The sequence below is a fragment of the Canis lupus genome, chromosome 5 (assembly GCF_003254725.2).
Source record: "Canis lupus dingo isolate Sandy chromosome 5, ASM325472v2, whole genome shotgun sequence".
Classification (NCBI taxonomy): domain Eukaryota; kingdom Metazoa; phylum Chordata; class Mammalia; order Carnivora; family Canidae; genus Canis; species Canis lupus.
The window spans coordinates 81,752,198-81,778,320 of NC_064247.1; the positions used below are offsets into that span (position 1 = coordinate 81,752,198).

The 26,123-nt window shown below is 47.1% G+C and overlaps 2 protein-coding genes across 9 annotated transcripts in view; one reads left to right on the forward strand and one right to left on the reverse strand.

Moving 5' to 3' along the window:
* Nucleotides 1–19,149, forward strand: part of GFOD2 (glucose-fructose oxidoreductase domain containing 2) — a 38,195-nt gene extending 19,046 nt beyond the window's left edge. For 3 of the 4 annotated variants that reach the window (XM_025426556.3, XM_035715733.2, XM_035715734.2), the window contains exons 2-3: nt 9,162–9,507; nt 17,604–19,149. In XM_025426556.3, the coding sequence (XP_025282341.1) occupies nt 9,249–9,507; nt 17,604–18,502 (1,158 nt within the window). In that variant the 5' untranslated portion in view covers nt 9,162–9,248 and the 3' untranslated portion in view covers nt 18,503–19,149. Of the gene's footprint in view, nt 1–710; nt 890–9,161; nt 9,508–17,603 lie in introns of all 4 variants that reach the window. The other variant, XM_025426557.3, reaches the window with a different exon arrangement.
* Nucleotides 19,150–24,125: 4,976 nt separating this feature from the next.
* On the reverse strand, nt 24,126–26,077 carry C5H16orf86 (chromosome 5 C16orf86 homolog). 5 transcript variants are annotated; one of them, XM_025426551.3, is made up of 4 exons: nt 25,811–26,077; nt 25,366–25,595; nt 24,789–25,021; nt 24,126–24,712 (listed from the first exon to the last, which is right to left on the reverse strand). In XM_025426551.3, the coding sequence occupies exons 1-4, from the start codon at nt 25,913–25,915 to the stop codon at nt 24,276–24,278; spliced, it is 1,005 nt and encodes a 334-aa protein (XP_025282336.1). In that variant the 5' UTR covers nt 25,916–26,077; the 3' UTR covers nt 24,126–24,275. The 5 variants fall into 5 exon arrangements, with proteins under 5 accessions (XP_025282336.1, XP_025282337.1, XP_025282338.1 ...); XM_025426552.3 differs by having other exon boundaries at nt 24,789–25,006; nt 25,811–26,075; XM_025426553.2 differs by having other exon boundaries at nt 24,126–24,685; nt 25,811–26,075.
* Nucleotides 26,078–26,123: the final 46 nt, after the last annotated feature.

The following is a 26,123-nucleotide window of genomic DNA, read 5'->3' on the forward strand; positions in this document are numbered from 1 at the left end:
GTGTCTGCAGGAATTTCTGTTCCATCCTCAAGTTGCCTCCTGGTGGTCATTTGACTATGTCAGCTCCACCCATAGAATCTGCATTTCAGGCAGAAAGAAGGGAGAAAGAGGGGGAAAGGTGCCTGTCAATGAAGATTACCTCCTTTTGTTTTTTTTTTTCCACGGATTGGAACACTTCATGTTTTCTTTTTTTTTTTTTTTTTTTTCTAAGATTTATTTATGTATTTGTTCATAAAAGACAGGCAGAGACCTAGGCAGGAGAAGCAGGCTCCCCGCAAGGAGCCCGATGTGGGACTCCATCCTGGATCCCAGCCAGGATCATGCCCTGAGCCGAAGGCAGATGCTCAACCACTGACCCACCCAGGCGCCCCAGAGTACCTCCTTTATTTTTTATTTTATTTTATTTTTTTGAGTACCTCCTTTAAAGAACATTCCTAGAAGCTCTACCAAACTGTACCTTCTTTTTTTTTTTTTTTAAAGATTTTATTTATTTATTCATGATAGTCACACAGAGAGAGAGAGAGGCAGAGACATAGGCAGAGGGAGAAGCAGGCTCCATGCACCGGGAGCCCGATGTGGGATTCGACCCCGGGTCTCCAGGATCGCGCCCTGGGCCAAAGGCAGGCGCCAAACCGCTGCGCCACCCAGGGATCCCCAAACTGTACCTTCTTAATATATTTATCTTTTTAAGATATATCTTTTTTTTGCAGGAGAGGCTGTGAGAAATACAGGTTTTAGTTCTGGGTGTTGCATCTGATAGGGAAGGATTCACAGGCGCCTTCTGCCCAGGGTCTGACTCCTACTCAAACTGCCTGAGGAATAAACGATCTCTCTGACATTATGCACTAACACCAGAATTCCCAGAATCTGTGACTCCTTACACACACAGGTAGGGTGTTCTTTTTATCAATCCTGGCTACCTTCATGACTATATTCTATCACTTGGAGCTCCTAGCTTCATTGCCCATGGGATAGGGCAGGGATCAGCAAATCTTTTCAGTAAAGAGCCAGATGGTAAGTATTTTTTATTTTGTGGGCCATATGGTCTCTGTGTCACCTACTTTGCTGTTGTATTTATTACAAAAGTAGCCATAGATAAAGGAATGGATGTGACTGTGTTCTACAACTTAGAAAAATGGGGGTCAGACTGGATTTGTCCCCCTTCCCCTCCAATGGTGGGGAATAGGTCTCTTCTTATGGTTTTGAAGAAGCTGTGGCTCCCTGAGCTAGGCATACAGAAGATAAGATAATATTCCACCAGTCTGGAAAGAGCAGAATCCACAAATCCCAGCTTCTTTGTTTTTTTAAATATTTATTTATTTACTTATAATAGAGAGAGAGAGAGGCAGAGACACAGGAGGAGGGAGAAGCAGGCTCCGTGCCAGGAGCACGACGTGGGACTCGATCCCGGGACTCCAGGATCACGCCCTGGGCCAAAGGCAGGCGCCAAACCTCTGAGCCACCCAGGGATCCCCCAAATCCCAGCTTCTGCACAAGTCTCAACAAGTCTGGTCTTTTGGGTTCCCTTTTTCTCTTAATGACACTACAACTTGTCATTTTATGCTTAGAACTTCAGTATCATTGTTAGGGGGTCACATTTATTGAAATATAACTTATGTATCAATAAATTTACTCTTTTTGGTGTACAGTTTTGTGGGTTTTGACAAATGCACACAGTCCTGCAACTAACACCATAGTCAAGATATGGAACAGTTGCTTTACCACCCACCCACCAAAATTCCCTGTAGTCCATTGCAGTTGATCAATACACCCAGTCCACCCCTTGGCAATCAATATTTTCTGTCCCTGTTGTTTTCCTCTTCCATTATGTCACATAAATGGAATTGCACAGTATGGAGCTTTTTTTTTTTCTTTTAGATTTTATTTATTCATGAAAGACACCAAGAGAGACAGAGAGAGGAGCAGGCTCCCTGCAGGGAGCCCAATTTGGGACTAGATCCTGGGACTCCAGGATCATGTCCTAGGCCGAAGGCAGGTGCTCAACCACTGAGCCACCCAGGCGTCCCAGTATGGAGCTTTTGAGTCTGGCACCTTTAGCATAAGGCACTTGAGATTCATTTTGTCAGTTGAATGCATCAGTAGTTTGCTCTTTTGCATTACTGAGGGGTATTCCATTGCATTGATCGTCTGTTTCTCCATTCACCACCAGTTGAAGGACATTGGTGTTGGTTCCAAGTTTTGGCAGTTATAAATAAAACCAATATTAGACATTATAAAATAGACATTCACATACAGGTTTTTGTGTGAACAGTAGTTTTTTGTTTTTTGTTTTTATTTTTTTTAACACTGATTGGAGGATTTGTTGAGCTCCCGGCACGCTGGAGGAAGCCTAGAGCCTCCCTTGGTCTGAACAGTAGTTCAGTAGTTTTAATTTCTCTTTTTTGTTGTTTGTTTTTTGTTTTGTTTTGTTTTGTTAGTTTTCGTTTCTCTTGGTAAATACCAAAAAGTGGGGCTGTAAGGTTATATGATAAGTGTATATTTAACTTTATAAAATAACAAACTGTTTTCCAAAGTGGCTGTACTATTTTTCATTTTCACCAACAGTGAACAATTACATTATAGCCTTGGCCAGTATTTGATACCAGGTTTTCTGAATTTTGGACATTTTTATAGGTGTGTAGTTATAGTAAGAAAGTTTTAATTTGCATTTATAATTAATGTGGCCTAATAAGTAATGACTATTAATATGGTGGATTATAGTAATTGATTTTAGAATGTTGAGTGAGCCTTACATTCCTGGGATTAAATTTTCTTAGCCATGATGTGCTGTCCTTTTGACACATTGTTGGATTCAGCTTGCTAAAAAAATTTTTTTTAAGATTTTTTTTTTATTCATTAGAGAGAGAGAGAAGGGAGCACAAGCAGAGGGGAGGACAAAGGGAGAGGGAGAATTAAACTCCCTGCTGAGCTGAGAGCCCAATGTGGGTCTCCATCCCAGGACCCTGGAGATCATGACCTGATTCAAAGGCAAACGCTTAACCATCTGAGCCACCCAGGCATCCCTCAGCTTGCTAATACTTTGTTGAGAATTTTGTGCCTGTGTTTATGAAGGATGTTGGTCTATAATAATAGTTCGGTGTTGTTTTTGGCTCTTCCCTCTCTCATTATCCCAAATTCTGTCGATAGTTGTCTGCTCCATTTCGTTCTCTCCATCCTTATCTCTTACTTGATATCCTAACTGGTTCTTCGTCTAGAGTCTCCTAAAATAAAAACATTTTAATGGTTCTCATTGCTATTATATTAGGGTCTGAACAGAAAACAGCTAGCACACTCATTATTTATAATGGTGTGAGCAGTAAAGGAAACAAACCTTGGGACGCCTGGGTGGCTCGGTTGGTTGAGTGTCTGCTTTCAGCTCAGAGCATGATCCCAGTCCAGGGATCGAGTCCCTCATCGGGCTCCCTTCGAGGAGCCTACTTCTCCCTCTGCCTATGTCTCTGCCTCTCTGTGTGTGTCTCAGGAATAAATAAATAAAAATATATTTTTTTAAAAAGGGAAGCAAATCTCCAAGGGATGATGGAGCACCCAGGGACTGGCTATAGCTGGTAGTCCGTGTTACCATCTCAGGCACAATCGGAAAAGGATGGGGATACCAGAACCATGTACTGGCAGAGAAAAGGCAGAGAATAAATAAATTCATCCATCCATTTATCTCTCTCTTGCTCTCTGATCTCCTCCTGGTGCTTCCCATTGGCTGAACCCAATGGGAACCTTAGAGCCTTAGTAATTGGCCTTCTGACTCCTTAGAGAGCAGGGCAGAGAGGGGATCAGGTGGGGAAGGTGGGCCACACCAAGCATATAATCATACCCACCTATAAAAGTCCAAACTCTAGACTAGCACTTGGTGCCACTAGCTCTGACTCCTTCACACCTTTCTGACTTGTTGCCCCCAAAATTTGGGCTGGTTTTTTTTTTTTCCATCCTTTTGTCTGCACAGTCTTCCTAATAGGCCCTCAATAAAGGTGTGATGTATGATCAGCATTGGTTTGAGTGGTGGATCTGAGGCAGGCACTTGCCAAGCCAGACAACAGAATGAACTTTTCCTGGCTCATGCTTAGCACAAAAGAATGAAAGAAGAGTTGTTACACACGTACAAAACCTCTGTTTTTAAAGAGGCTCAGGGAAGCTAAGTAACCTGTCCAGGGTTTCACAATTGATTATGGCAGCTCTGTCATATACAGCCAGCTACAGAACCCTAAAAAAGTTACCTAGCCTCTCTGAGCTGGTGTATCTTCATCTGCAGAATGGGATTGTGTGGACTTAGATATACTTATGTTGCACTAAACATTGTTTAGCCTATTGCACTTCAGTGCGTTTTAGCTCAGATTATTATCTTCATATTCCTACACATTTTTTTTTTCAAGATTTTACTTACTAGCCTAGGGAGAGTACAAGCTGGGAGCAGGGACAGAAGAGGGAGAAGAATCTCTGCTGAGTAGGGAACCTGATGCAGGGCTCAGTCCCAGGACCCTGGGATCATGAACTAAGGCAAAGGCAGACACTTAACTGACTGAGCCACCCAGGTGCCCCTCCTACACTGCTTCTGAAGAGGAGACCTCTAAGTCAGAGAAATCTTTTCTAAAAGGCTGTATGCGGGCAGCCCGGGTGGCTCAGCAGTTTAGTGCCACCTTTGGCCCGGGGTGTGATCCTGGAGACCCGGGATCGAGTTCCGCATCAGGTTCCCTGCATGGAGCCTGCTTCTCCCTCTGCCTGTGTTTCTGCTTCTCTCTGTGTTTCTCATGGATAAATCAATGAAATCTTTAAAATAAATAAAAGGCTGTATGCAGTGACTTACTATGGGCTAGGCCCTGTTATAAATGCCTTACAGATACTAACTCATTTAATCCTTAACTCCTCTGTGAGATAGATACAACTGTCCCCATTTTATAGATGAGGAAACAGAAGCACAGAATGATTAAAAAACTTACCTGAGGTTACCTAGCTGCTAAGTGGTAGAGCCAGGACTTGAGCCAGGCGAAGTGGCTGCAGACTCTATGCCTCTAACCTCTGCTATCTTCCCCATAGCTTTAAAAGTGTATATAGCCAATCCTGTCAGGGCAATTTCCACCCTTTATTCCTGACCAGTATCTGGCGTTTGGAGTGCATATGAACTAGGCAGGACTGACTTTGTGGAGATCTTTGGAGGATATGAAAGATATATATATATACAAGGGCAGGGAGTAAGGAAATTTGGAGGGTTAGAAAGGATAGTCACTGAAATAAGGGAAACCAGCTCTGCCTGCTTGAACAGGAAAAACCTAGTGATCAAGCCTGCCTAGCTTCATGCCATCTGGCTTCCTCAGAGCCCAGCTGATGCCCCTTTATGAGTGTTGTTGAAGCTGCCCTTTAAGTCACTGTCAGTAAAACAGATTATTGAAATGTCTTCTAATCCATTCTGTTGTTTTAAGCCACCAATGCAAACATATACCCAAATATAACTAGAGCATGAAGAAATGAGGTGAGAGAGAGGAAGAAGAGTGCCCTGAGCATGAATTTAGAGCATGGACAACTTTGCTTATTATAGTTGCTGTGTGTCACTCTGGCCCTTATAGCTTTTGGTAATTAATAACCCACAAAACTTATGCAGAAGCTTACTTGTCTAGTGCTACGAATTTGAGACTCTCAAGCTCCTGGAATATCAATGATTTGTAAGTAGCCAAAACAAAAACAAAACTGCAAATGCAGAAGGTGACCAAAATAGCTGAAGTGGAGAAGTCCAGGACCTGATAATTATAGAAGATACTATGCGACTGACCTCTTTCTAACTAGAAAGGAAGTCAGTAAAGGCAGAATTATCAGCAAAGAGGAAAAAGACATAGCTGAGAGTCCACAGACATTATTCATTATTATTAGAAAGAATGATGATTAAGATAAAACCTAATGGTGGATTGTAGGGGGCAAGCCAAGATCCAGTGTTCCAGAAAATAGAGATAGGAAGGCAGAAAGCTGACAAGGGTCTCAAGTTAGAGGCAGCTCAAGTCATGCTTATTTCAGTGGTTCACAAAGGCACAGGTATCCTTCAGATAGTGCCAAGCAGCACAGGATGTGCTGAGCTATATCGGCAAACCAACCAGTAAGAAAGACACGTAGGTTATATACTACATATAGAGTATCTATACTAGAAGCAAAAGAGATGCTTGATCTGAAAATGAAATTAAGAAAATAATTTCAGGGGCACCCAGGTGGCTCAGTCGGTTGAGCATCCAACTCTTGATTTCAGCTTAGGTCATGATCTCAGAGTTGTGGGATTAAGCCCTGGGTTGACCTCCCTGCTCACTGGGGAGTCTGCTGCTCTCTGCCTCTCTACCTTTCCCTCTGCCCCTCCTCCTGTATGAAACACTCTCTCTCTTTCTAAAATAAATGAGTAAATCTTTTTAAGAAAAAAAAAAACACAATTCCATTTACAATAGCATCAAACAAATACTTAGAAATAAATTTAACAGGGACGCCTGGGTGGCTCAGTGGTTGAGCATCTGCCTTTGGTTCAGGTCGTGATCCCAGGGTCCTGGGATCAAGTCTTGCATTGGGCTCCCCGCAGGTACCCTGCTTTTCCCTCTGCCAGCCTCTCTCATGAATAAATAAAATCTTTTTTTTTTTTTAAAGGAGGATAAGTAGAAAACTAAGGGACTATGAAGTATTTATAAAATTATTACTTAAAATGGTACAGACCCAGCGGGAAACAATATGGTGGTTCTTCAAAAAATAAAAAATCTACCATATGATCTAGCAATTTTACTTCCAGATATGAACCTAAAAGAATTGAAAGCAGTATTTTTTTTTTTAAGATTGTATTTATCTATTCATGAGAGACACAGAGAGAGACAGTGACACAAGCAGAGGGAGAAGCAGGCTCTACGCAAGGAGCCCAGTGTGGGACTTGATCCTGGAACTCCAGGATCACACCCATAGCCAAAGGCAGACGCTCAACCGGTGAGCCACCCAGGCATCCTGAAAGCAGAGTCTCAAAAGAGGGGTGGGGTGGCAGGGTCTCGAAGAGATATTTGAATACCCATATTCATAGCATTATTTACAGTAGCTAAAACATGGAAGCAACCTGGGTGTGTACAGAATAATGTATACAGCATATTTTGGTATATGGTATATACATGGAATATTTTTTTACCTTAAAAGGGGAGGAAATTCTGACACATGTTACCACATAGATGAACCTTGAGGACATTATGCTAGTGAAATAAGCCAATCACAAAAAGATGAATACTGTATGATTCCCCTTCTGCAAGGTACCTGGCATAGTCAGATTCATAGCAACAGCAAGCCTGGCTGGCTCTGTCAGTAGGGCGTGTGTGACTCGTGATCTTGGAGTCATGAGTTCAACCCCAGGTTGAGTGTAGAGATTACTTAAAATCTATGTGTATATATTTTAAAAACAATGAGGGATCCCTGGGTGGCGCAGCGGTTTAGCGCCTGCCTTTGGCCCAGGGCACAATCCTGGAGACCCGGGATCGAATCCCATGTCAGGCTCCCGGTGCATGGAGCCTGCTTCTCCCTCTGCCTGTGTCTCTGCCTCTCTCTCTCTCTCACTGTGTGCCTATCATAAATAAAAAAATAAAAAAAATAAAATAAAATAAAAGAGAAAATAGAATGGTGGTTCCCAGGGGCTTGTGAGGGTTGACAAGAGAAGCTAGTGTTTAATGGGCAGAGAGTTTTAGTTTTGCAAGATGAAAAGAATTTTGGAGGTAGATGGTGGTAATGGTTGCACAATATGAGTGTACTTCATATCACTGAACCTGTACACATAAAAATGGTTAAGATGGTAAACTTTATGTGTATTTTACCACACACCAAAAATGAATTTAACTTTAAAAAGAAAGTGATAGTGAACAGAGCCTCATCCCTATAGTCTTATGCAGGGGGTCTGGAATTGCCAACACATAACACATTCAGAGGAGGACTACTGAATTAGAAGATGGGCTGCTGTATGGGGAAACCAGATACCCTAAGCACACCTTAAATCTTATCCTGGTTTCCAAGACAACTTTTGTTTAATGTTCTTTATTTTATTTTTTAAGATTGTATTTATTCATTAGAAAGAAGGAGTACAAGCTGGAGGGCGGGGGCAGAAGAAGAGGGAGAAGCAGAATCTTCGCTGAACAGGGAGCCTGACCCGGGCCTCAATCCCAGGACCCGGGGATCATGACCTGAGCCAACTAGGCACCCTTTTATTTCATTTAATAACCTTTGTGATCAGAAGTAAAAACTCTACAATTAGATATATTCATTGTAGAAAATTTGGTGAAAGTTTGAAAAACAGGGGATACCTGGGTGGCTCAGCGGTTTGGTGCCTGCCTTCGGCCCAGGGTGTGATCCTGGAGTCCCGGGATCGAGTCCCATGTTGGGCTCCCGGCATGGAGCCTGCTTCTCCCTGGGCCTGTGTCTCTGCTTTCTCTGTGTGTGTCTCTCTTGAATAAATAAATAAAATCTTTAAAAAAAAAAAAAAAAGTTTGAAAAACAAAAATCATCCATAATCCCATCAACCTGAGTAATTGTTAAGAAATTCAGGTGTATTCTGGTCCTTCTAATGTCATGTGTGGAATATGTTTACAGATAATATTATAGATCTTCCATATTTTTCATTCATATATACTTCTTTTGTGCTTTAAAGACGTGAATATCATACTTCACCTCTTGTTTCGTCTTTCTCCTTTTCAATGAATATATGGTGATGTCTTGCAGGTCATCAAGGGCATTCTACCCCCTGTGATTTTCAGTGGCTTTACAGTGCTGTTTATCTTACTCATTACTGTTATTAGACATCTAGATTGTTTCCCAGTTTTTCACTTATCACAGCCTATGTTGGAGTGAATATCTTTATACAGAACATAACATTTTAAACTCGCTGTTATTGTTGTTGCCAGTTCGGTGAGTCACACAAACATTAAGTAACAAAACAGGGATTTGAACTCAGCTTTCCTCGTTTTTCATTCTTCCACCTTCCAGTAGGTGGATATTGCTAATGTCCTTGAGTCACTGTGAGAAAAGCTTTTGCGGGTTTTCATTTTAGAGCAGTATTTCATTTGTGCTTTGTGGCAGAGAACTTACTGCTTCCAAATAAGTCTAGAAGGGTAGCCTCAGCTGAGTGTGCCATCCACTAACAGCCAATATAATGCTTGCTGTTCCAGGAGCCATGTTTGACCAGTACTGTGGGAAAATCGTATTCATGTTGGAGGCTCTTGTGAGGAGATGAGTTGGTGAACAGAGAAGCTGGCATGAAGATGCTCCCAGGAGTGGGTGTATTTGGGACCGGCAGCTCTGCCCGGGTTTTGGTTCCGCTACTGAGGGCAGAAGGGTTCACCGTGGAGGCCCTGTGGGGAAAGACTGAGGAGGAGGCAAAACAGCTTGCCGAGGAGATGAACATCACCTTCTACACCAGCCGGACCGACGATGTCTTGCTACATCAAGACGTGGACCTTGTGTGCATCAATATCCCCCCTCCACTCACCCGGCAAATATCTGTGAAGGCTTTAGGTATGGACAGTCAGAGCAGGGGCAGGGTGTGTCTCCCCCTGGGTGGGCCTTGCGTGTCACTGCTCTCCTCTGTGCTGGAGAGGGCACGTGGCGGGGGCGGGGGGGGCGGGGTGTACAGCTATGGGAAGAAACGATCCAGCCTTCCTCACCCCCATAAGTAACTCCCTGAGCAAAAATTAAGCAAACCCTTAAGAGTTGGCCTATCCTAGGGGCTAGAGATCATCAGGTCATGCAATGTGGTGCTCGATTTGGCAGCACATAGACATTTCATGCAATGTAAAGTTGGCCTGTTTGAAGTCAGAATTCAGAGACTTGGGCAGTAGGAAATTGATTGTGACTGATGTGTTTGTTCTTCCATTTCCGTGGCACATAGCACCTCAGAGGGAAGACGAGGGTGTGTAGCAAGGCTGCCATTTCCCATGTTTTGTCAGTCTTTTGCTACATTGAGTACACACCCTTCCTGCCAAATTTTGCAATCTTGTGTGCCACAAGGCAGGAAGGCTCTCTGACAATGCTGGGCTCCTCTGATGGTCCACAGGACTGCCTGCTTGCATCTCTGCCCCCTTGGGAAGCAGTAGACAGGGCTTACTGAGCTGTTCTGCAGTTCTTGTTGGGCTTCTCTGCCCTGTCAAATGGAGGTGACGTTTTCTCTTTTTCTTATATTAATCAGAATCTAATAAGAAAACAAGCCAGTAAATATTCATCTAGCAGTTTTTTTTTTTTTTTTAAGATTGATTTATTCATGATAGAGAGAGAGAGTCAGAGACACAGGCAGAGGGAGAAGCAGGCTCCATGCCAGGATCCTCTATTTGTTTGTTTTTATTTATTTATTTATTTATTTATTTATTTATTTATTTATTATTTTTTTAAAGATTTTATTTATTGGGGATCCCTGGGTGGCTCAGCGGTTTGGTGCCTGCCTTTGGCCCAGGATGCAATCCTGGAGTCCCGGGATCGAGTTCCGCATCGGGCTCCTGGCATGGAGCCTGCTTCTCCCTCCTCCTGTGTCTCTGCCCTCCCCCCATGTCTATCATAAATAAATCTTTAAAATATATATATTTTTTTTATTTATTTATTTACTTATTTATTGAGACACAGAGAGAGAGAGGCAGAGACACAGGCAGAGGGAGAAGCAGACTCCATGCAGGGAACCCAACATGGGACTCAATCCCAGGTCTCCAGGATCACACCCGGGCTGCAGGCGGCGCTAAACCGCTGTGCCACCGGGGCCGCCCTATTTGTTTGTTTTTAATGCCTTCTCTGTGCCAGGCACTGTCCTGTCCTGACGTCACTCTGTACATTATTTAAAGCAATGTTGGACCAGAGCCCTCCCTGCCTTCAGATTTCACAGTTTAATTGAGACTGAAGATCACACACATTACAAAGTAAATGAGAAAAAACTTAGGTAACAATTCAGGTAGCATATAATTAATTGACAGAGGTTGATTTATGTAAGGTGATAGTCACAAAATATTTCTCTGATGCGTTCTGATGCAATCCATGCCCAGGAACTGGTATGGCAGGCTTGATCACTCCTCCTGGCCACTACTGTGGTGGTGAGTCCTAGCCTCTGCCTATCTCCCTTTTTCTGAGGAGAAAAGGATGTCTCACTGACCCAGCGTGTTGGTAAAGATAAATATTCATTGGAGTGATCAAGAACATGAGTCTGTCTGGTTATTGATTTGGGGGCATGTACATTTTAGCCAAAAATTAGAGATGGTTTGTCTCCTTCAGAGAGCAGTCTCTTAAGAGTGTGTGACGCTGGAGTTATTCACTAGTCACTAGATTCTTAGGAGGGCAGGTAATGGCTTTCAGATTTAGTTTAGAATTGGCCTAAGTTTAACAGAGAGGACTAGTGCAAGGGGGATCAAGCTACAGTGGTCATTTGATTTTTTGCCATCCCTGTGGCATGAATGCAGGCTGGTGAGGCCAGGTATATCCAGAGTTCTAGAGGCTCTCTGTCTTAGATTTTAGGGTTCCCATAGAAACCATCACCAAACTGTGTATGAAACAGAAAGAGGAAACTCCAGGGTTCTTTGGCCAAAACCCTGCTGTTTTCTGGTTCCTGGTACAGGAAAGCGCTAGACTTGATTTTCATGTAAACAGGAAGGACAGGGATGACCAGAGACTTCTGGGATCTTATGTCCCAGCCCTTTGTGAAACAGGGTCATCTGTCTTCTCTCAGCATCTCTGTTGTCAGGAGGTACAGGGTATGAGTGAGAGTCCTTGGTCTATTGTAGGCACATGATCCCAGGGCCAGATTGGTGGGTTTGGGAGAGCTCATGTCAGCTGGACCTTTCTTCAGGTATTGCTCACTCAAACCCCAAAAGAGTTACTGAGCATATTGTGACCATGAAATTCACTCTCTGTGTGCTTTCATTTTTTCCTTTTTTTTTAAGATGTATTCATTTATTTGAGAGAGAGCACATGGGTGGGGGAAGGAGCAAAGGGAGGAAAAGAATCCCAGACTGAGCCCTACACAGGGCTCAGTCTCATGACCAATGAGATCATGACCAGAGCTGAAATCAAGAGTCAGATGCTTAACCGACTGCACCACGCAGGCACCCCTCATTTTTTTTTTTTTTTATTTGAGAATTCTCACTTGACTTAAGCACATGTAAAAAAAAAAAAAAAAAAATGGCCATGAGTACTCCTCCAGTTTTCTCAAAGTACTGGGTGTGAGTGTAGGAATTGCTGTAGGCAGAACACCATACTGAATTTTACATCAGGCCCTACTTCTTTTCTTTTCTTTCTTTTTTTTTTTTTTTTTAGGTTTTGTTTATTTATTTATTTATGTACATCTTTATACCCAGTGTGGGGCTCAGACTCTCAACCCAGAGATCAAGAATGGCACACTCCACCCACCGACCCAGCCAGGTGCTTCGACATCAGACCCCACATCTTTTTTCTATCCCTTTTAAACTCTCTGAACTCCTGTTAAATAGGCATCTCAAGGCCCCCTTTGGCCTTTCTAGCATGATTTATGACTGCCTCCAAGTGCTGACCAAGAAAGACATTGGCATCATAACACAAGGGATTTTCTGTTGTTTGAAGCAAAAGAGCAGATTGAAGTTAAATTCATTTTATTCTTTAAGAATTTTTTTTTTTTAAGGGGGTGCCCAGGTAGTTCAGTGGCTTAGCGCCGCCTTCAGCCCAGGGCCTGATCCTGGAGACCCGGGATTGAGTCCCACATCAGGCTCCCTGCATGGAGCCTGCTTCTCCCTCTGCCTGTGTCTCTGTCTGTCTGTCTCTGTGTGTGTGTGTGTGTGTGTGTGTGTGTGTGTGTGTGTGTGTGTGTCTCATGAATAAATAGATAAAATCTTTATTTAAATCTTTATTTTTAAAAAAATAAGTTTTTTTTTTTTTTTTGTCTCCCTGTTATTGGGTCTGTGTCTCTTGTTTTTCATTAAGGATATAGGCTAGATGCTTCGTTTTGGCAGGGAGTAGTACACCTAGGTGACTCAGTTGGTTGTGTGTCCAACTCTTGGTTTCGGCTCAGGTCATGATCTGGTGGTCTTGAGATCAAACCCTGCATCAGGCTCTGCATGTAGCAGGGAATCTGCTCCAGATTCTCTGTCTCCCTCTGCCTTCTGCGCTCTCTCCCACCCCCCACCCTTGACCCCGCACATGTGCATGCTTTTTCTCTCAAATAAATAAATCTTAAAACAAATTATTTTTTTAAATTTTTCTTATTTTTTAAAAAAGATTTTATTTTTATTTATTTTATTTTTATGTTGAGACAGAGAGAGCACAGAGGGAGAGGGAGAAGTAGACTGCGCGCTGAGCAGAGAGCCAGACATGGGGCTCTATGCAGGACCCTGAGATCGTGACCCAAGCTGAAGGCAGATGCTTAACCGACTGAGCCACCCAGGTGCATTTGTGTTTGAAGAAGACTTCTGGGTTGTCCTGACACACAATAGGGAACCACTGGTCTAATCCAACATCTTCCTTTTCAGTTAAAGAAGCCGAGGCCCAGGAACATTAAGGTTGCATCTCACTAAGTCTCAGTGCTGTAGGAAAAATTGTATTTTCCTTGGCTTGTTACATCTTTAGATGTTACTTCACTTGTGAGGCCATAAAGATTGTTTCTTGCCTTCACTCTTATTGGTTATTTCCTAAAATAAATGATTGAACTTCGCCTCCAGGGGTGACCATTTCATTTCACAGCTCTTTCTGTGGCATCTTATTTTCTACCTTTGTTTGACTTTTTTTTTTTCATCTTCTTTTGCTCCAATGTCATCCTTAAAGCTTGCCTATGGGTTCCTTACAGGAGAGAGAGGGACCCTAAAAGTTTTATTTCTCAGTTTAGAAGTGGTTCAGAAAAGATGTGTTTTAGTGTGCAAAACATCCCCACATTTTTGCTACAGTTAAAAGTTTTCTTAAATCTGTCACTAACAGGTAGGTTTCTGTGCCCAATTCTTGGCAGTTCGTGTGCTTCATTAGAAAAGCACTGAATTTCCCAACTCTTTCCCAAGGGCTTATAAGATAATAAGAGGTTATTCCTCAAAAAAAAAAAAATCTAACCCAAATAATTTAATCTCTGGAACACTGGTCCCTGGGGATTTCTCTGACCCTAAGGTCAGGTTCCTGGTATATGTTCTCATTTTACTGTTTATGTCATCTTTATTGCATTTACCACAAGTGCAGTTTTACATGTATTTATATGATAATTTGATTAATGGCTATCTCTCCCACTAAACTATAAGTTCTCTGAAAGTAAAGACCAAAGCCAATGCTGTATTCCCAGTGCTTAGCACAGGGCCTGGCACACAAATTCTACTCATGCAAGCCCAGTCTGGTGGTATGACCTAGGTGCTAACAGTAGGACCAGTAACAGAGAGAGAGTAGGCAAGAATGATTCAGTCATGGGACGCCTGGGTGGCTCAGCAGTTGAACATCTGTGTTTGGCTCAGGACAGGATTCTGAGGTCCTGGGATTGAGTCCTGCATCAGGCTTCCTGCATGGAGCCTGCTTCTCCCTCTGCCTGTGTCTCTGCCTCTCTCTCTCTCTCTCTCTCTCTCTGTGTCTCTCATGAATAAATAAATAAATCTTTAAAAAAAAAATGATTCAGTCTTGTGGCTTTCAGACTTACTTTTCTAATAGCAGAACCTTTTTTATACCTCCTCCCCAAAGAAAGTAGACTTCCTGGATTTTGTAAAACATAAAAGTGGTACTCTTCCCAAGCTCCTTCTCCACCTGCTTCTTGAAATCTCTTTTCTCTAATCCCATGCCTTTGGATGGGCGGGTGCCATAGTCCTAGAGCTCTGAACCTGCGGTCTGTTAATAGGGAACAAAGAGAGGTCTCCTGGGGCACCTTCTCTGGGCCTCTGGTGCTCAAAGGCACTTTACTCCTGGGAAGTCTGGGGAATAGGAGTTTAAGAAAGGGTTGCAGCTTGGGGATCCCTGGGTGGCTCAGCAGTTTGGCGCCTGCCTTCCGCCCAGGGCATGATCCTGGAGACCCTGGATCAAGTCCCACATCAGGCTCCCTGCGTGGAGCCTGCTTCTCCCTCTGCCTGTGTCTCTGCCTCTGTCTCTCTCTCTCTCTCTCTGTGTCTCTCATGAATAAATAAAATCTTGAAAAAAGAAAGAAAGGGTTGCAGCTTGAAATTTGTTGACACTCCAAAAAATCTGAGCTAATAAGCACTTAGCATCCATGCTTTTTTCCCACTCCTAAAACAAAAAGCAGTTCCAGGCTTCTCTAATCTCTCCTTTGGCTTCCTGGCAGGAGTGCTAGATAACTTAAATAAATACGTCTTTCTGGGCAACCCAGGTTTTCTCAAGTTAGAGATCATGTGCAGTTGGCCTGTGGGAGCCTATTTAACTCAAGATGGCCTTTAGCTCCTAAACAGATAATGCCACTGGGGCCTAAGTTCAAAAGCATTTCTATTGTTTGGGCTCAAGAAGGGAGGTCTTTCCCCCTTCCCTGACGTCTCTTGGCATGAAACAGATTTCTTATCCTGGTTTCACCAAATTCCCAGCAGCCACAGAGGTTCTTCCCGTCCCCCCCCCCCCACCTCCTCTCAGCCCCATGCTGCTGTGTCCACCCCAATCCCTGCAATGAATCGTTCACAGCAGGTAGTTTCTGGGTTGGCCAGAGCTGCAGCCCTCAGATGGAGTGTTTGTATTTGAGAGTCTAATTTCCTCATTATTCCCCTGGTCAGCCATTAATGTTCTGCAGCCAAGTGGCAAAATTGTCACCCAGTATTGTGATTCTCCAGTCCCTAATCCTAAAATCCCACATGTGTAAGGAAGCTTTGGAGACTATCCAAGAGCAGATCATGATAACAATCAGGGGCTACTCCTGGCAGGGCCCCCTCCTGCCAGACCTGAGTACAAGACATCTCCCTTTGTTTTACACCTCCACCCTACATCCGTAGCGGTATAACATAGGACTTCAATTTGAACCACCCCAAGTTCACAGGAGTATCCTAAGTGTTGGTGTCTTGTGACTACTCATACCCTCATAAACTTTCATCTTAAAACATGGAGTATCGATCCTTTCTGCTTCCTAATATGGAAGCTGCACAGTCTTCTAGTTCTCTATTTTCAGGGCTTTTTCTAGCCTTGTTTTGCTCTCTCAGTACATCCCAGCTACAGTATACTCAGAACAGTCATGAGGGCAAAAGGGATATTTTATTCCCTCTCCCCTCCTACTAGAGCTAAACATTTTCTAACCTTTTGACTACACTAACTTGTTGGACCAGAGAGTAATCTTTAGGAAATCTTATAGCCCTTTCTGCAGTTACAACTGAGAGCACAAAGCCCATCCCCTAGAATACAGAATAGATACTTTTGCTGGTGATCTAATAAATGTATGAAAGTACATAGGCCTGTTTGTCTCTCCAGCCCACATATATCAAGCAGTGTTCTCTGGAGAAACAGATGAAGGTATCTAGAGAGAGGGAGAAGCTTATTTTAAGGAATCAGCTCGTGTGATTGTAGAAGCTGACAAATCTGAAGTCTGTAGGGCAAGACAACAGGATGGAAATTCCAGCAAGAGTTGATGTTGTAGGGATGCCTGGGTGGCTCAGTGGTTGAGCACCTGCCTTCTCAGGGTGTGATCCCCGGGGTCCTGGGATTGAGTCCCACATGCGGCTTCCTGCAGGGAGCCTGCTTCTCCCTCTGCCTGTGTTTCTGCCTCTCTCTGTCTCTCATGAATAAATAAATCTTAAAAAAAAACAAAAGTTGATGTTGCAGACTTGCATCTGGAAGCAGAATTCCTTCCTCTCCACAGAACCTCAGTCTTTTTTCCTAAGGCCTTTAACCGATTAGGATGAGGCCCACCCAGATTATGGAAGGTGACCTGACATACTCCAAATCTACTTTTTTTTTAAAAAAAAAAAAAAAAGATGTGGGATCCCTGGGTGGCGCAGCGGTTTGGCGCCTGCCTTTGGCCCAGGGCGCGATCCTGGAGACCCGGGATCGAATCCCACGTCGGGCTCCCGGTGCATGGAGCCTGCTTCTCCCTCTGCCTGTGTCTCTGCCTCTCTCTCTCTCTCTGTGACTATCATAAATAAATAAAAATTTTAAAAAAAAGATGTTATTTATTTATTCATTCAAGACACAGAAGCAGAGACACTGGCAGAGGGAGAAGCAGGCTTCTCGCAGGTTGCTCAATGTGGGACTCAATCCTAGGACCAGGAGATGCCCTGAGCCAAAGGCAGACACTCAACCACAGAGCCACTCAAGCGTCCCAAAATCTACTTGTTTAAATGCTAATCACACCTGAAAAATACCTTTCCAGCAGTGTCCAGACATATTTGATGGACACCACAGCCTAGCCAGCTTAGCACATAAAATTACCTATCATACCTCCTCTGTTTACTTCCCATTCCTAGTTTGCACCTTCTGCTTCTACTCCTTTCATTTTTCCTTAAGAATTTACTCGTCTTTCTCCAACCTGTAATTTGTTCTCCAGTCCCAGTCACGGGACACCATCTTTATCCAAACCATTGCCTTTGCTCTTATCCGAGGCCACCATCTGATAATAGGCTTTTGAGAGTTCATCTACCCTCAAGGAAAGATCCTCCCCCCTGTGTGAATCTCTTGGAACTTTGAGATCTTCCAGTGTGTTTTGTGGTGTGTTTTGTTCTCAGGTATCGGGAAGAATGTGGTTTGTGAGAAGGCAGCAACCTCAGTAGATGCCTTCCGGATGGTGACAGCCTCCCGCTACTATCCACAGCTGATGAGCCTGGTGGGGAACGTGCTGCGCTTCCTGCCTGCCTTCGTGCGCATGAAGCAGCTGATCGCGGAGCACTACGTGGGCGCAGTGATGATCTGTGACGCCCGCATCTACTCAGGCAGCCTGCTCAGCCCCAACTACGGCTGGATCTGTGACGAACTCATGGGCGGCGGGGGTCTACATACCATGGGCACCTACATTGTGGACCTGCTGACCCACCTGACCGGCCGGAGAGCAGAGAAGGTGCATGGGCTCCTCAAGACCTTTGTGAGGCAGAATGCGGCCATCCGTGGCATTCGGCACGTCACCAGTGATGACTTCTGCTTCTTCCAGATGCTCATGGGTGGGGGTGTATGCAGCACAGTAACCCTTAACTTCAACATGCCAGGAGCCTTTGTGCACGAGGTCATGGTAGTGGGCTCCGCAGGACGTCTTGTTGCCCGAGGAGCTGACCTCTACGGGCAGAAGAACTCTGCCACACAAGAGGAGCTGCTCCTGAGGGACTCGTTGGCTGTGGGTGCGGGGCTGCCCGAGCAGGGGCCCCAGGATGTCCCACTGCTCTACCTGAAGGGCATGGTCTACATGGTACAGGCCCTGCGCCAGTCCTTCCAGGGGCAGGGGGACCGCCGCACGTGGGACCACACCCCTGTCTCCATGGCCGCCTCCTTCGAGGATGGGCTGTACATGCAGAGTGTGGTGGACGCCATCAAACGGTCGAGCAGATCCGGGGAGTGGGAGGCTGTGGAGGTGCTGACGGAAGAACCCGACACCAACCAGAACCTGTGTGAGGCACTCCAACGGAATAATCTGTGAGCCTGCACGTGGGCTCCCTGTCACGGGACAGAGGGGCCGGGGAGGGACCCGAAGCCGAGACGGGAGGGCTTGGCCACAGCACAGACCATGTCTTTCATTTCACCAGTCACCTGGGCAGGGTCCAGGTCAAGCCCCCTCCAATGCTCAGTTACTCCTCAGACTTGCAGGGTGGTGATGGAGCTGAGGGCCACACAGCGTACCCCGGGTGGAGCAGTCCCCCGGTTTCTGCATAGTTGTGCTGGTGAGCAGAGCCAGCAAGGGTTTAACCTGGAGGCTGCTTTAGCCTATTTGTGGTCCTAACTAGGTGAGGAAGCGAAGCAAGGACCCAGCTTGGCTGATTCCTCGGGCCTGAGGAGAAATGACAAGAAGCCTTGCTCTCCTGCCCTTCCTGGGGTAGGGCATCTCAGGAATGGTGAGGGCATCGAGTCATCCCTCAGGGATCTGCACCTGCCCTCCTTCCCATATGACCAGGCCCTTCCAGCCCTTAGGCTGCCCCTTCCCTGGCAGAGAGGAGGAATTCTTCATTAGGTAACCTCTCAGGGGCTGTTGACCAAGGGCAAAAGGCCCATTATTTGGCAGTGAGGAGATAGGGAGAGTTCTGGAATATCTGATAAATGTTAATAAATAAATCAGAAAGTCTGACACTATGTTATGTGGTTGTTGTTTGTTTGGTAAATTGGATTTCTTTATCAATGAAAGGCTTGTTTATTGTTGTAGATTGTTCATATTTTTCTCTTTCCTTGGGGCTCCACAGCAGCTCTGGCCTGCTCTGCATCCATCTCAGTCTAGTGGGCTTATTCCCTTCCGCCTGAATCCCAGGAGCCCTCCAAGGAAAAGGAAATCTTTTCTCAGAGAACAGGACTTGAGACCTCCTAGTGGGGGCCTGTCTTGCCTGCCATCTCTGGGAGATAGGGAGGGAGAGTTGGGGACCTCCCTGGGCTGGAGGCCACGAAGAAATCTGTTCTTGAAACCATGGATTTGGCTCTGGGGAGCTCTGGCCAGGAGACGTGAGGAGCGGTCCCAGGAAGCCTGAATGAGACGAACTAGAGGAAAACTCCACATGTTGCCCCAATTTGCCTGGCCCAGACAGCTGGCCACCAGCCGTGCTTTTAGGAAGTGTTCTACACTGGGACTGCTTTTTAACCGCCTCAGAGGTGAGGTTGGTGCGGGGAGAGGACACCCGTGCCCCTTTGTTTCCTCCGCCAGCCTGCTGGGATTAGGCCTAGCCTGAACTCCTCCCTTCTCCCAACTTCCCTCCCTCTTCCTTGCCCTGGGCTCCTTGCCAGAGAAAGAAAGGCTTGGGGAAGTCTCCCTCTTCCTCTTGGCATCTTTCTAGAAATCACCAGGCTGATTTTCCTGTGTGTTGTCCTGGTTTTTAAACCTTGTCCTTGTGAGACAAAATAATAGCTGGTGTTGGGGAGTGTGCTTATTATTGCATGTTACCTGCCCCTCCAGCCCCCCGAGACCATTTCCAAACCGCTCTGTGGGGTACTACTATTCTCATTATTCAGATCAGAAAACTGAGGCAGGGAGGGGCAAAGTTACTCCCTCCTATAACTTATAAGTGATGGAGCCACGAAGGAGCCTGGTCAGGGTCATCTGACTACAAGAGCCTGACCCTGAACTACTCTCCCCAGCACTTGCAGATCTCAGAGACTGAGCGTCCAGGTGCTGCCGTCTGCACTCAGGGTCCTATCCACGTTACTGCCTTCTCTCTGCAGCAGGAATCTCCGCTGGGCCTCAGCTAGGAGGTGGACTGCAGAGAGAGCCTGCAAGGTACGATGCTGGTAGAATTTAGAAAGAGGCTGCTTGGGGCACCTGGGTGGCTCAGTCAGTTGAGTGTGGGACACTTTGTCCTCAGCTCAGGTCTTGAGCTCAGGATCATGAGTTCAAGCCCCACATTGGGCTCCATGCTGGGCCAGGAGCCTACTTAAAAAAAAAAAAAAAAAAGAAAAATTAAAAAAAGGAAGGAAGGAAATAGGCTGCTCTTTTCCTCCTGAGGTGATCAGATCAGCTCTAGGTCAGTCCCTCTGTGTTTCTAGGATGATGGGATCCCTCCTAAATTGGGGGATTTACTAAGAAAGTACATGTGTCCATCATACATGACTCGCTCCTAATTAAGAGCCATCCAGGTTACTGACCCACAGTGGCACTTAGGTTCATAGGGCTCTACAGCAACCTCCTTTTTCACAAAGACAGGTTTCCCAGAAGTCCCAGGGCAGGTTGCGGTGGGCTGGGTGCAGAGCTACTATTGTGAGGACCCTGAGGTTCCTTGTTGGTACTCCCCAGAGTCTAGGTCCATGGCCATCCTTCAGACATCTTCACCATCATATATGTCTTGGGTTGGTCCCAGGGAGGAGATGCACCTTGAAATAGCCCAGATGCCTGTGGCGAAGGAAGCCTTCAGGGTTCTGGTCCTTAGGGGTGACTGTGCCTGCATGTGGATCCAGGCTTGTCCTGCAGCGCCCCCTCCTGGAAGAAGACAACATCACCTCCCTAGACCTGATCCCCTAAATCTCAGGATCCTCCTTGAGTCAGAGTAAGTTTTTCCAAGTCACTGAAAATGCAGTTCGCTTTTCCTCTCTGTGAGAGCAACTAGAAAAGAACTTCCAAAATACCTATTGCTTATTTCTCAACCCCCAACCAAATGTAGGCCTCATATTTACCCAATCATCAGTCCAACCCAGCAGTGTCCTCACCTCCCTGTCCCCAGACTCCCTCATTTTGCTCTTCTGACTCCTTCCCAAGTGACCTCTCCAAAATGCCAGGCCAAGATGTCCTTGCCTACACCCCCTCTCATCACTCCCAGAACTGCCCAACCTGGTTTCCTGATGGCCATGCCTCTGCGTCAGCCATGCTAAATGGTCCTCCTGCATGGGGCTGACATCTTTCACATAAGCAAGGCTTTTTCCTGGCATATCCTCTTCTTGGAAGGCCACCCAACTTTCCTAGAGGACTCCCTCACCCTGCTTGGACAAACCTGTCAGGAAATAGACCTGTGAATGTAGATCAGTTCTTCCTTTGGTGATTACTATTTCTATGTCACCTGTTGGAAGAGAGAAACAGCTTCCTTGTCAGTACTGGCCTGGCTCACACCTCCAGCCCTGGAGACCTGTACATAGAAAGCAGATGTTCGGTCTTCTTGGGTCAGGCCTTAACCAGAGTTCTCAGGTCCACACATCTCCAGGGTTCAGGAAAGGACAGTGTGTCCCTGGCACCCAGGGTGTGATCTTATGCAACGCCACTTCTCTCAAGGCCTCTGCTTCCCCAGCCATTAACTGAGTCAGCCAACCGGTTACCTTTTTTTTTTTTTTTTTTAAGATTTTGATTTTTTTTAAAAGATTTATTCATGAAAGAGGCGAAAGAGGCAGAGACATAGGCAGAGGGAGAAGCAGGTGCAGGGAGCCTGATGTGGGACTCACAGTCCCAGGACCTGGGATCATGCCCTGAGCCAAAGGCAGATGTTCAACCACTGAGCCACCCAGACGTCCCTATTTATTTGAGAGAGAGCACAGGAGGGGTGAGGGGCAGAGGGAGAGGGACAAGCAGACTCCCCACTGAGCAGGGAGCCCAACACGGGGCTCAATCCCAGGACTCAGATCATGACCTGAACCGAAGGCAGATGCTCAACCGACTGAGTCACTCAGGTGCCCCCAAACTCAGTTAAGAGCCCTTTACCTCTGAAAAGTCCTGGAGAATCCATGCTCATCCCTATAGACAAGACTTGGTCTGCATAGTCCCTGTGGGGGATCTATCTTCTGGGTGGTCCAGTCACTACCCAAGGAAAAGCGTGGGCAGAAGTAATAAATGTCCGGACCCCATGGCTTGCCCTGTGGACTTGCCACCAGGCCAGGGAGCATCCAGGTGACCCCTAAAGGTGGAAGCAGCCTGGGATGACGCCCATTTTCTTCCTCCTTCCATCTAGGCCTGTCCATCCTATCTCTTCCAGTGATCTTGCCAGGCCATTATTTGAGGGGCCCCACACATGGTTCTGGACTTTGGATGGCCTCAGCCTTTCAGATCCTGACCTGTCCTCTGCAACCTCCTCAGCTCCCCACCTTGGTCTCCTTATCTTTGTGCCTTTTATGGGGACCCTCTGCTAGGTGGGTGCAATGCAATGACAAACGTTCACAGCCTAGTCCCCAAAACAGTTATAGCCCACAACAGCAGTAGTATGTAAATGCTATAGGGTAATACTGGGTGCTAGAAGCAGAGATCCCCCCAAGTCTTCAAGTTAAGAGTGCAATAGCCATGGGTAAAGAAATAAAAGGATTTTAGGCAGGGGAAGCCCACGTGCAGAGAGTAAAAGAAAGATATGGGGCACCCCAGGTGGCTCAGCGGTTTGGTGCCGCCTTCGGCCCAGGGTGTGATCCTGGAGACCTGGGATCGAATCCCATGTCGGGCCATTGCATGGAGCCTGCCTGTGTCTCTGCCTCTCTCTCTCTCTCTGTCTCTCATGAGTAAATAAATAAAATCTTTTTAAAAAATAATAAAGATAAAAATAATAATAATAATAATAAAGATATGGCTGGTCAGGAACTTATAAGAAACCACTTAAAAGTTTTAAGGCAGCTGAGGCAAGAGGAGCAAGCTGCTAGAAGGGAAGCAACACCATCGGGTTCAGGTGTGTGTGTGGCAGGATCACTGGGTGGATTGCTTGGGCAAAGGGCCACAAGCAGGGAGAGTAATGAGCTCTCACCTGAAGGTAAGAGTGTCCCAGGGCGGGAGTGCTGACCATGGGATCTTAGAGGCTCTCAGCCTAGAGGGTACATTCACCAGCCTTGGTGCCTGATTAGCTGGTAGGAGTAAAGAACCGGCAAAGAATAGGATGGAGCCCGGGGTGACCCCCAGGATTTTGGCTTGAACAGTGATGTAGATGAGACACAAGAAAAAAAAAGCAGATTGGAGGGAGGAGAAGTTATTCATTTAATTTGGAAATCCCTATGTCTAAGGTAAATGAGGGACATTCAGAAGGACCAGGAGGCAGCAGGATATGAGGTTTCCAAAAAGGCCAAAGGCTGCCTCTTACGCAGCAGTTATCCAGTGGCTTGGCTGCAGGGCTCCAGGGAGAACACTCGAATCCACCACCCCACCCCACCCCCAGCTGCCAGGGAAAAGGCACCAATGCCTCTGTTAGGTCCACTTTGGGGGCAAAAACTGGTCCAGCTGTTGCCTCCAGTAAGTGGAAAGCAGTCTAAAAACACCACTCTTGGGACAGGCAAATGAACTCTGACACCTCAATGGGAGATCCCAAGTGTTGGACCCTCAAGGTCAGACCAAATGCAGGCCACTTCCCTAGGAAATGGAGCAAAGCCAAGCATCTGCTTCCTGTGACCTGACTGTCCCTTTTCTTTCTCTGCCCCAAGTTTCTCCTTACTACCTCCTTCTGCATCCCCACCATTACCCTGTCTGACCTTCAGGTTCACCTGAGGAGCCTTTAAATGCACAAAAGTAGGCCCTACTCCTGCAGATTCTGATTTGGTTAGGTCTGGGGTAGTACCCAAGAAGCTGTACTTTTGTTCACCCAAGTTCTTGGGTGATCCAGATGACCAGTCAGGCTTCAGACCCTGCACCCACCTTCCCAGCCTCTCTTCAGCCATCTTATTTGGAAAGTCACAAAGTCTCAGAAAAGGAAAAATGTTTATTTTCAGCAAGTCCAAGGTTCCAAGTAGGGAGAGGGACTAATTTACCTCCGTCCCCCAGGGCCTAAGGCTGCTGCTCTGATTCGGGCTTTGGAGATGGGGAGCCACCAATGGGGAAGGAGGCAGGAAAGTCACTTGTACTGAGGGGAGAGTGGAGGTACAAGTGGGGCGGCGCAAACACTCAGCATCCTGTTGATGTCCACCTGGGTTGATTTATCCACCTCAGCCTTGAGGCGGCCGCTGACCCCCAAGCTGGGCAAACAACCGGGCTCCTCTCCAACCTCCTCTCCCAGGGGAACCAGAGCATGGGTGGAAGACACAAATGTACTGGGGCAAGGCAAAGTGAGGCTTGAGGCCAGCTCACCTGCCACGGGCAGCAAGGCCTGCAGTTGCTCCACACCTGCTTCCTCGGGGATCAGGGCCAGCTCCAACTCAGGCTCCAGCTCTGCCTCAGCCTCCCTGTCCCCCTCCCCTGCCTGATTCAGCTCGGGATTGCAATAGTTGATGTACTGGTACAGGGGCCGCAGGCGCTGGGCCTTTCCTGCAAAGACCCAGGGCAGGGCAAGAGCTAGAACACCAAGCTGTGCCATGTCAGAGTTCCATCAGGCAGGAGGAAAAGGGGAGGCCCAGGGGCTGCCACTCACGCTCCAGCCCCAACGTCTCTGAAGGCGCAGACACTGTACTGGTCATTGCTGGGAGCACTGGAGCCCCCAGACTCTTGCGCTTCTTGGCTTTTTTGTGCTGTTTGGCAGATGGTAAGGGCTCACTCTGGCTACTTTCTGGCTCCTCCTTCTGCAACGGCAGGCCCTGTGGCATCTCCACTTCAACCCTAGGATGGGCTTGGTGGCTGGGCCCTGGAAAGCTGGGGGACAGGGGGCTAAGGAGCCGGCCTCCAGCTTTGGCTCCTTTGTCCTGACCATAGGGAATAGCCCTGTCTGTCCACCACCTGGCGCCCAGATTCTTGTGTGCTTCCTGGTCAGTGAGGCTCTGGGCCGGACAGAGGACTAGAGCTCCTGGGAGCTCAGTTCCCTGACAAGGCCTTGAGACTCCTCTGGCTGCCCACCCCGCTATGCCAGGGCCCTTCGGGAACAGAGGGAGTGAGTGACAGCGGTGACGGGATGCCGAGGCACTGTGCAGGAGTGCAGGATTTAGGACCCCTGCTGGTGCGCCACCCCCACCGCGCCCCCGCCCAGCAGCTCGTCCCTCTGAAAGCCCCCTCACTTGACAGGCTTCCTCTTCGGACCGTGACTGGTCCTTACAACGGAGGCCGTGGGCCTGGGGCCTCTCTCCTCTAACGACTCCACCTCTAGCTTGAGCCTCTCTTCTTCCAGCCTGAGTTGTTCCTCCTGGAGCTCCGGCTCTGAGACTGGTCCTGCTGGGCCCTTGTCTTCACCCAGGGTCCGGCAGGCCTCATAGGCTGGTACCAGGCACCGGTCTGCCATCACTGGACACTAGAGGTGGCACATAGGTAACTGATCACCAGGCAAAGGATGCAGGGGATCAGTCATTAGACACCGGACAAACACCAAACGCAGACGAAGGGCACCAGCCCATGGCCCTCCCTGTCTGGGGAGCTTGTCCTGGCACTCAGGGGAGCGTCGCACGGAGTTTGGCCTCCTAGGGTGCCGCGGACAAGTGTTTGAAGACCACACAGCCTGATGGTCACCTCAGAGCTCTGAGCGTGGCCACCGGACGACTCCGAGAGCTGTGCCGGCCCCGCGGCGGTGCCCTCCGGGGCCCCGGGCCGCCTCTCGGCCCCTGCTGAGGCCATGGCTGCGAGGAGTCAGCGCCTCGACGGCTGCTTGCGGGGAGGAGGCGAGGGGCCGGCCCTGTGGACCTGGCGCTGGCCCCAGACACCCGCCGGCCACAGCAGCCCGCTGGGAAGGGCGCCTGACGGTGGCTCCTCTCCACCCTCAGCTGGAACTACAAGCCCCAGAAGGCTGTGCGCCAGGGGGCCTTGGCCCCTGACCTCAGGGACG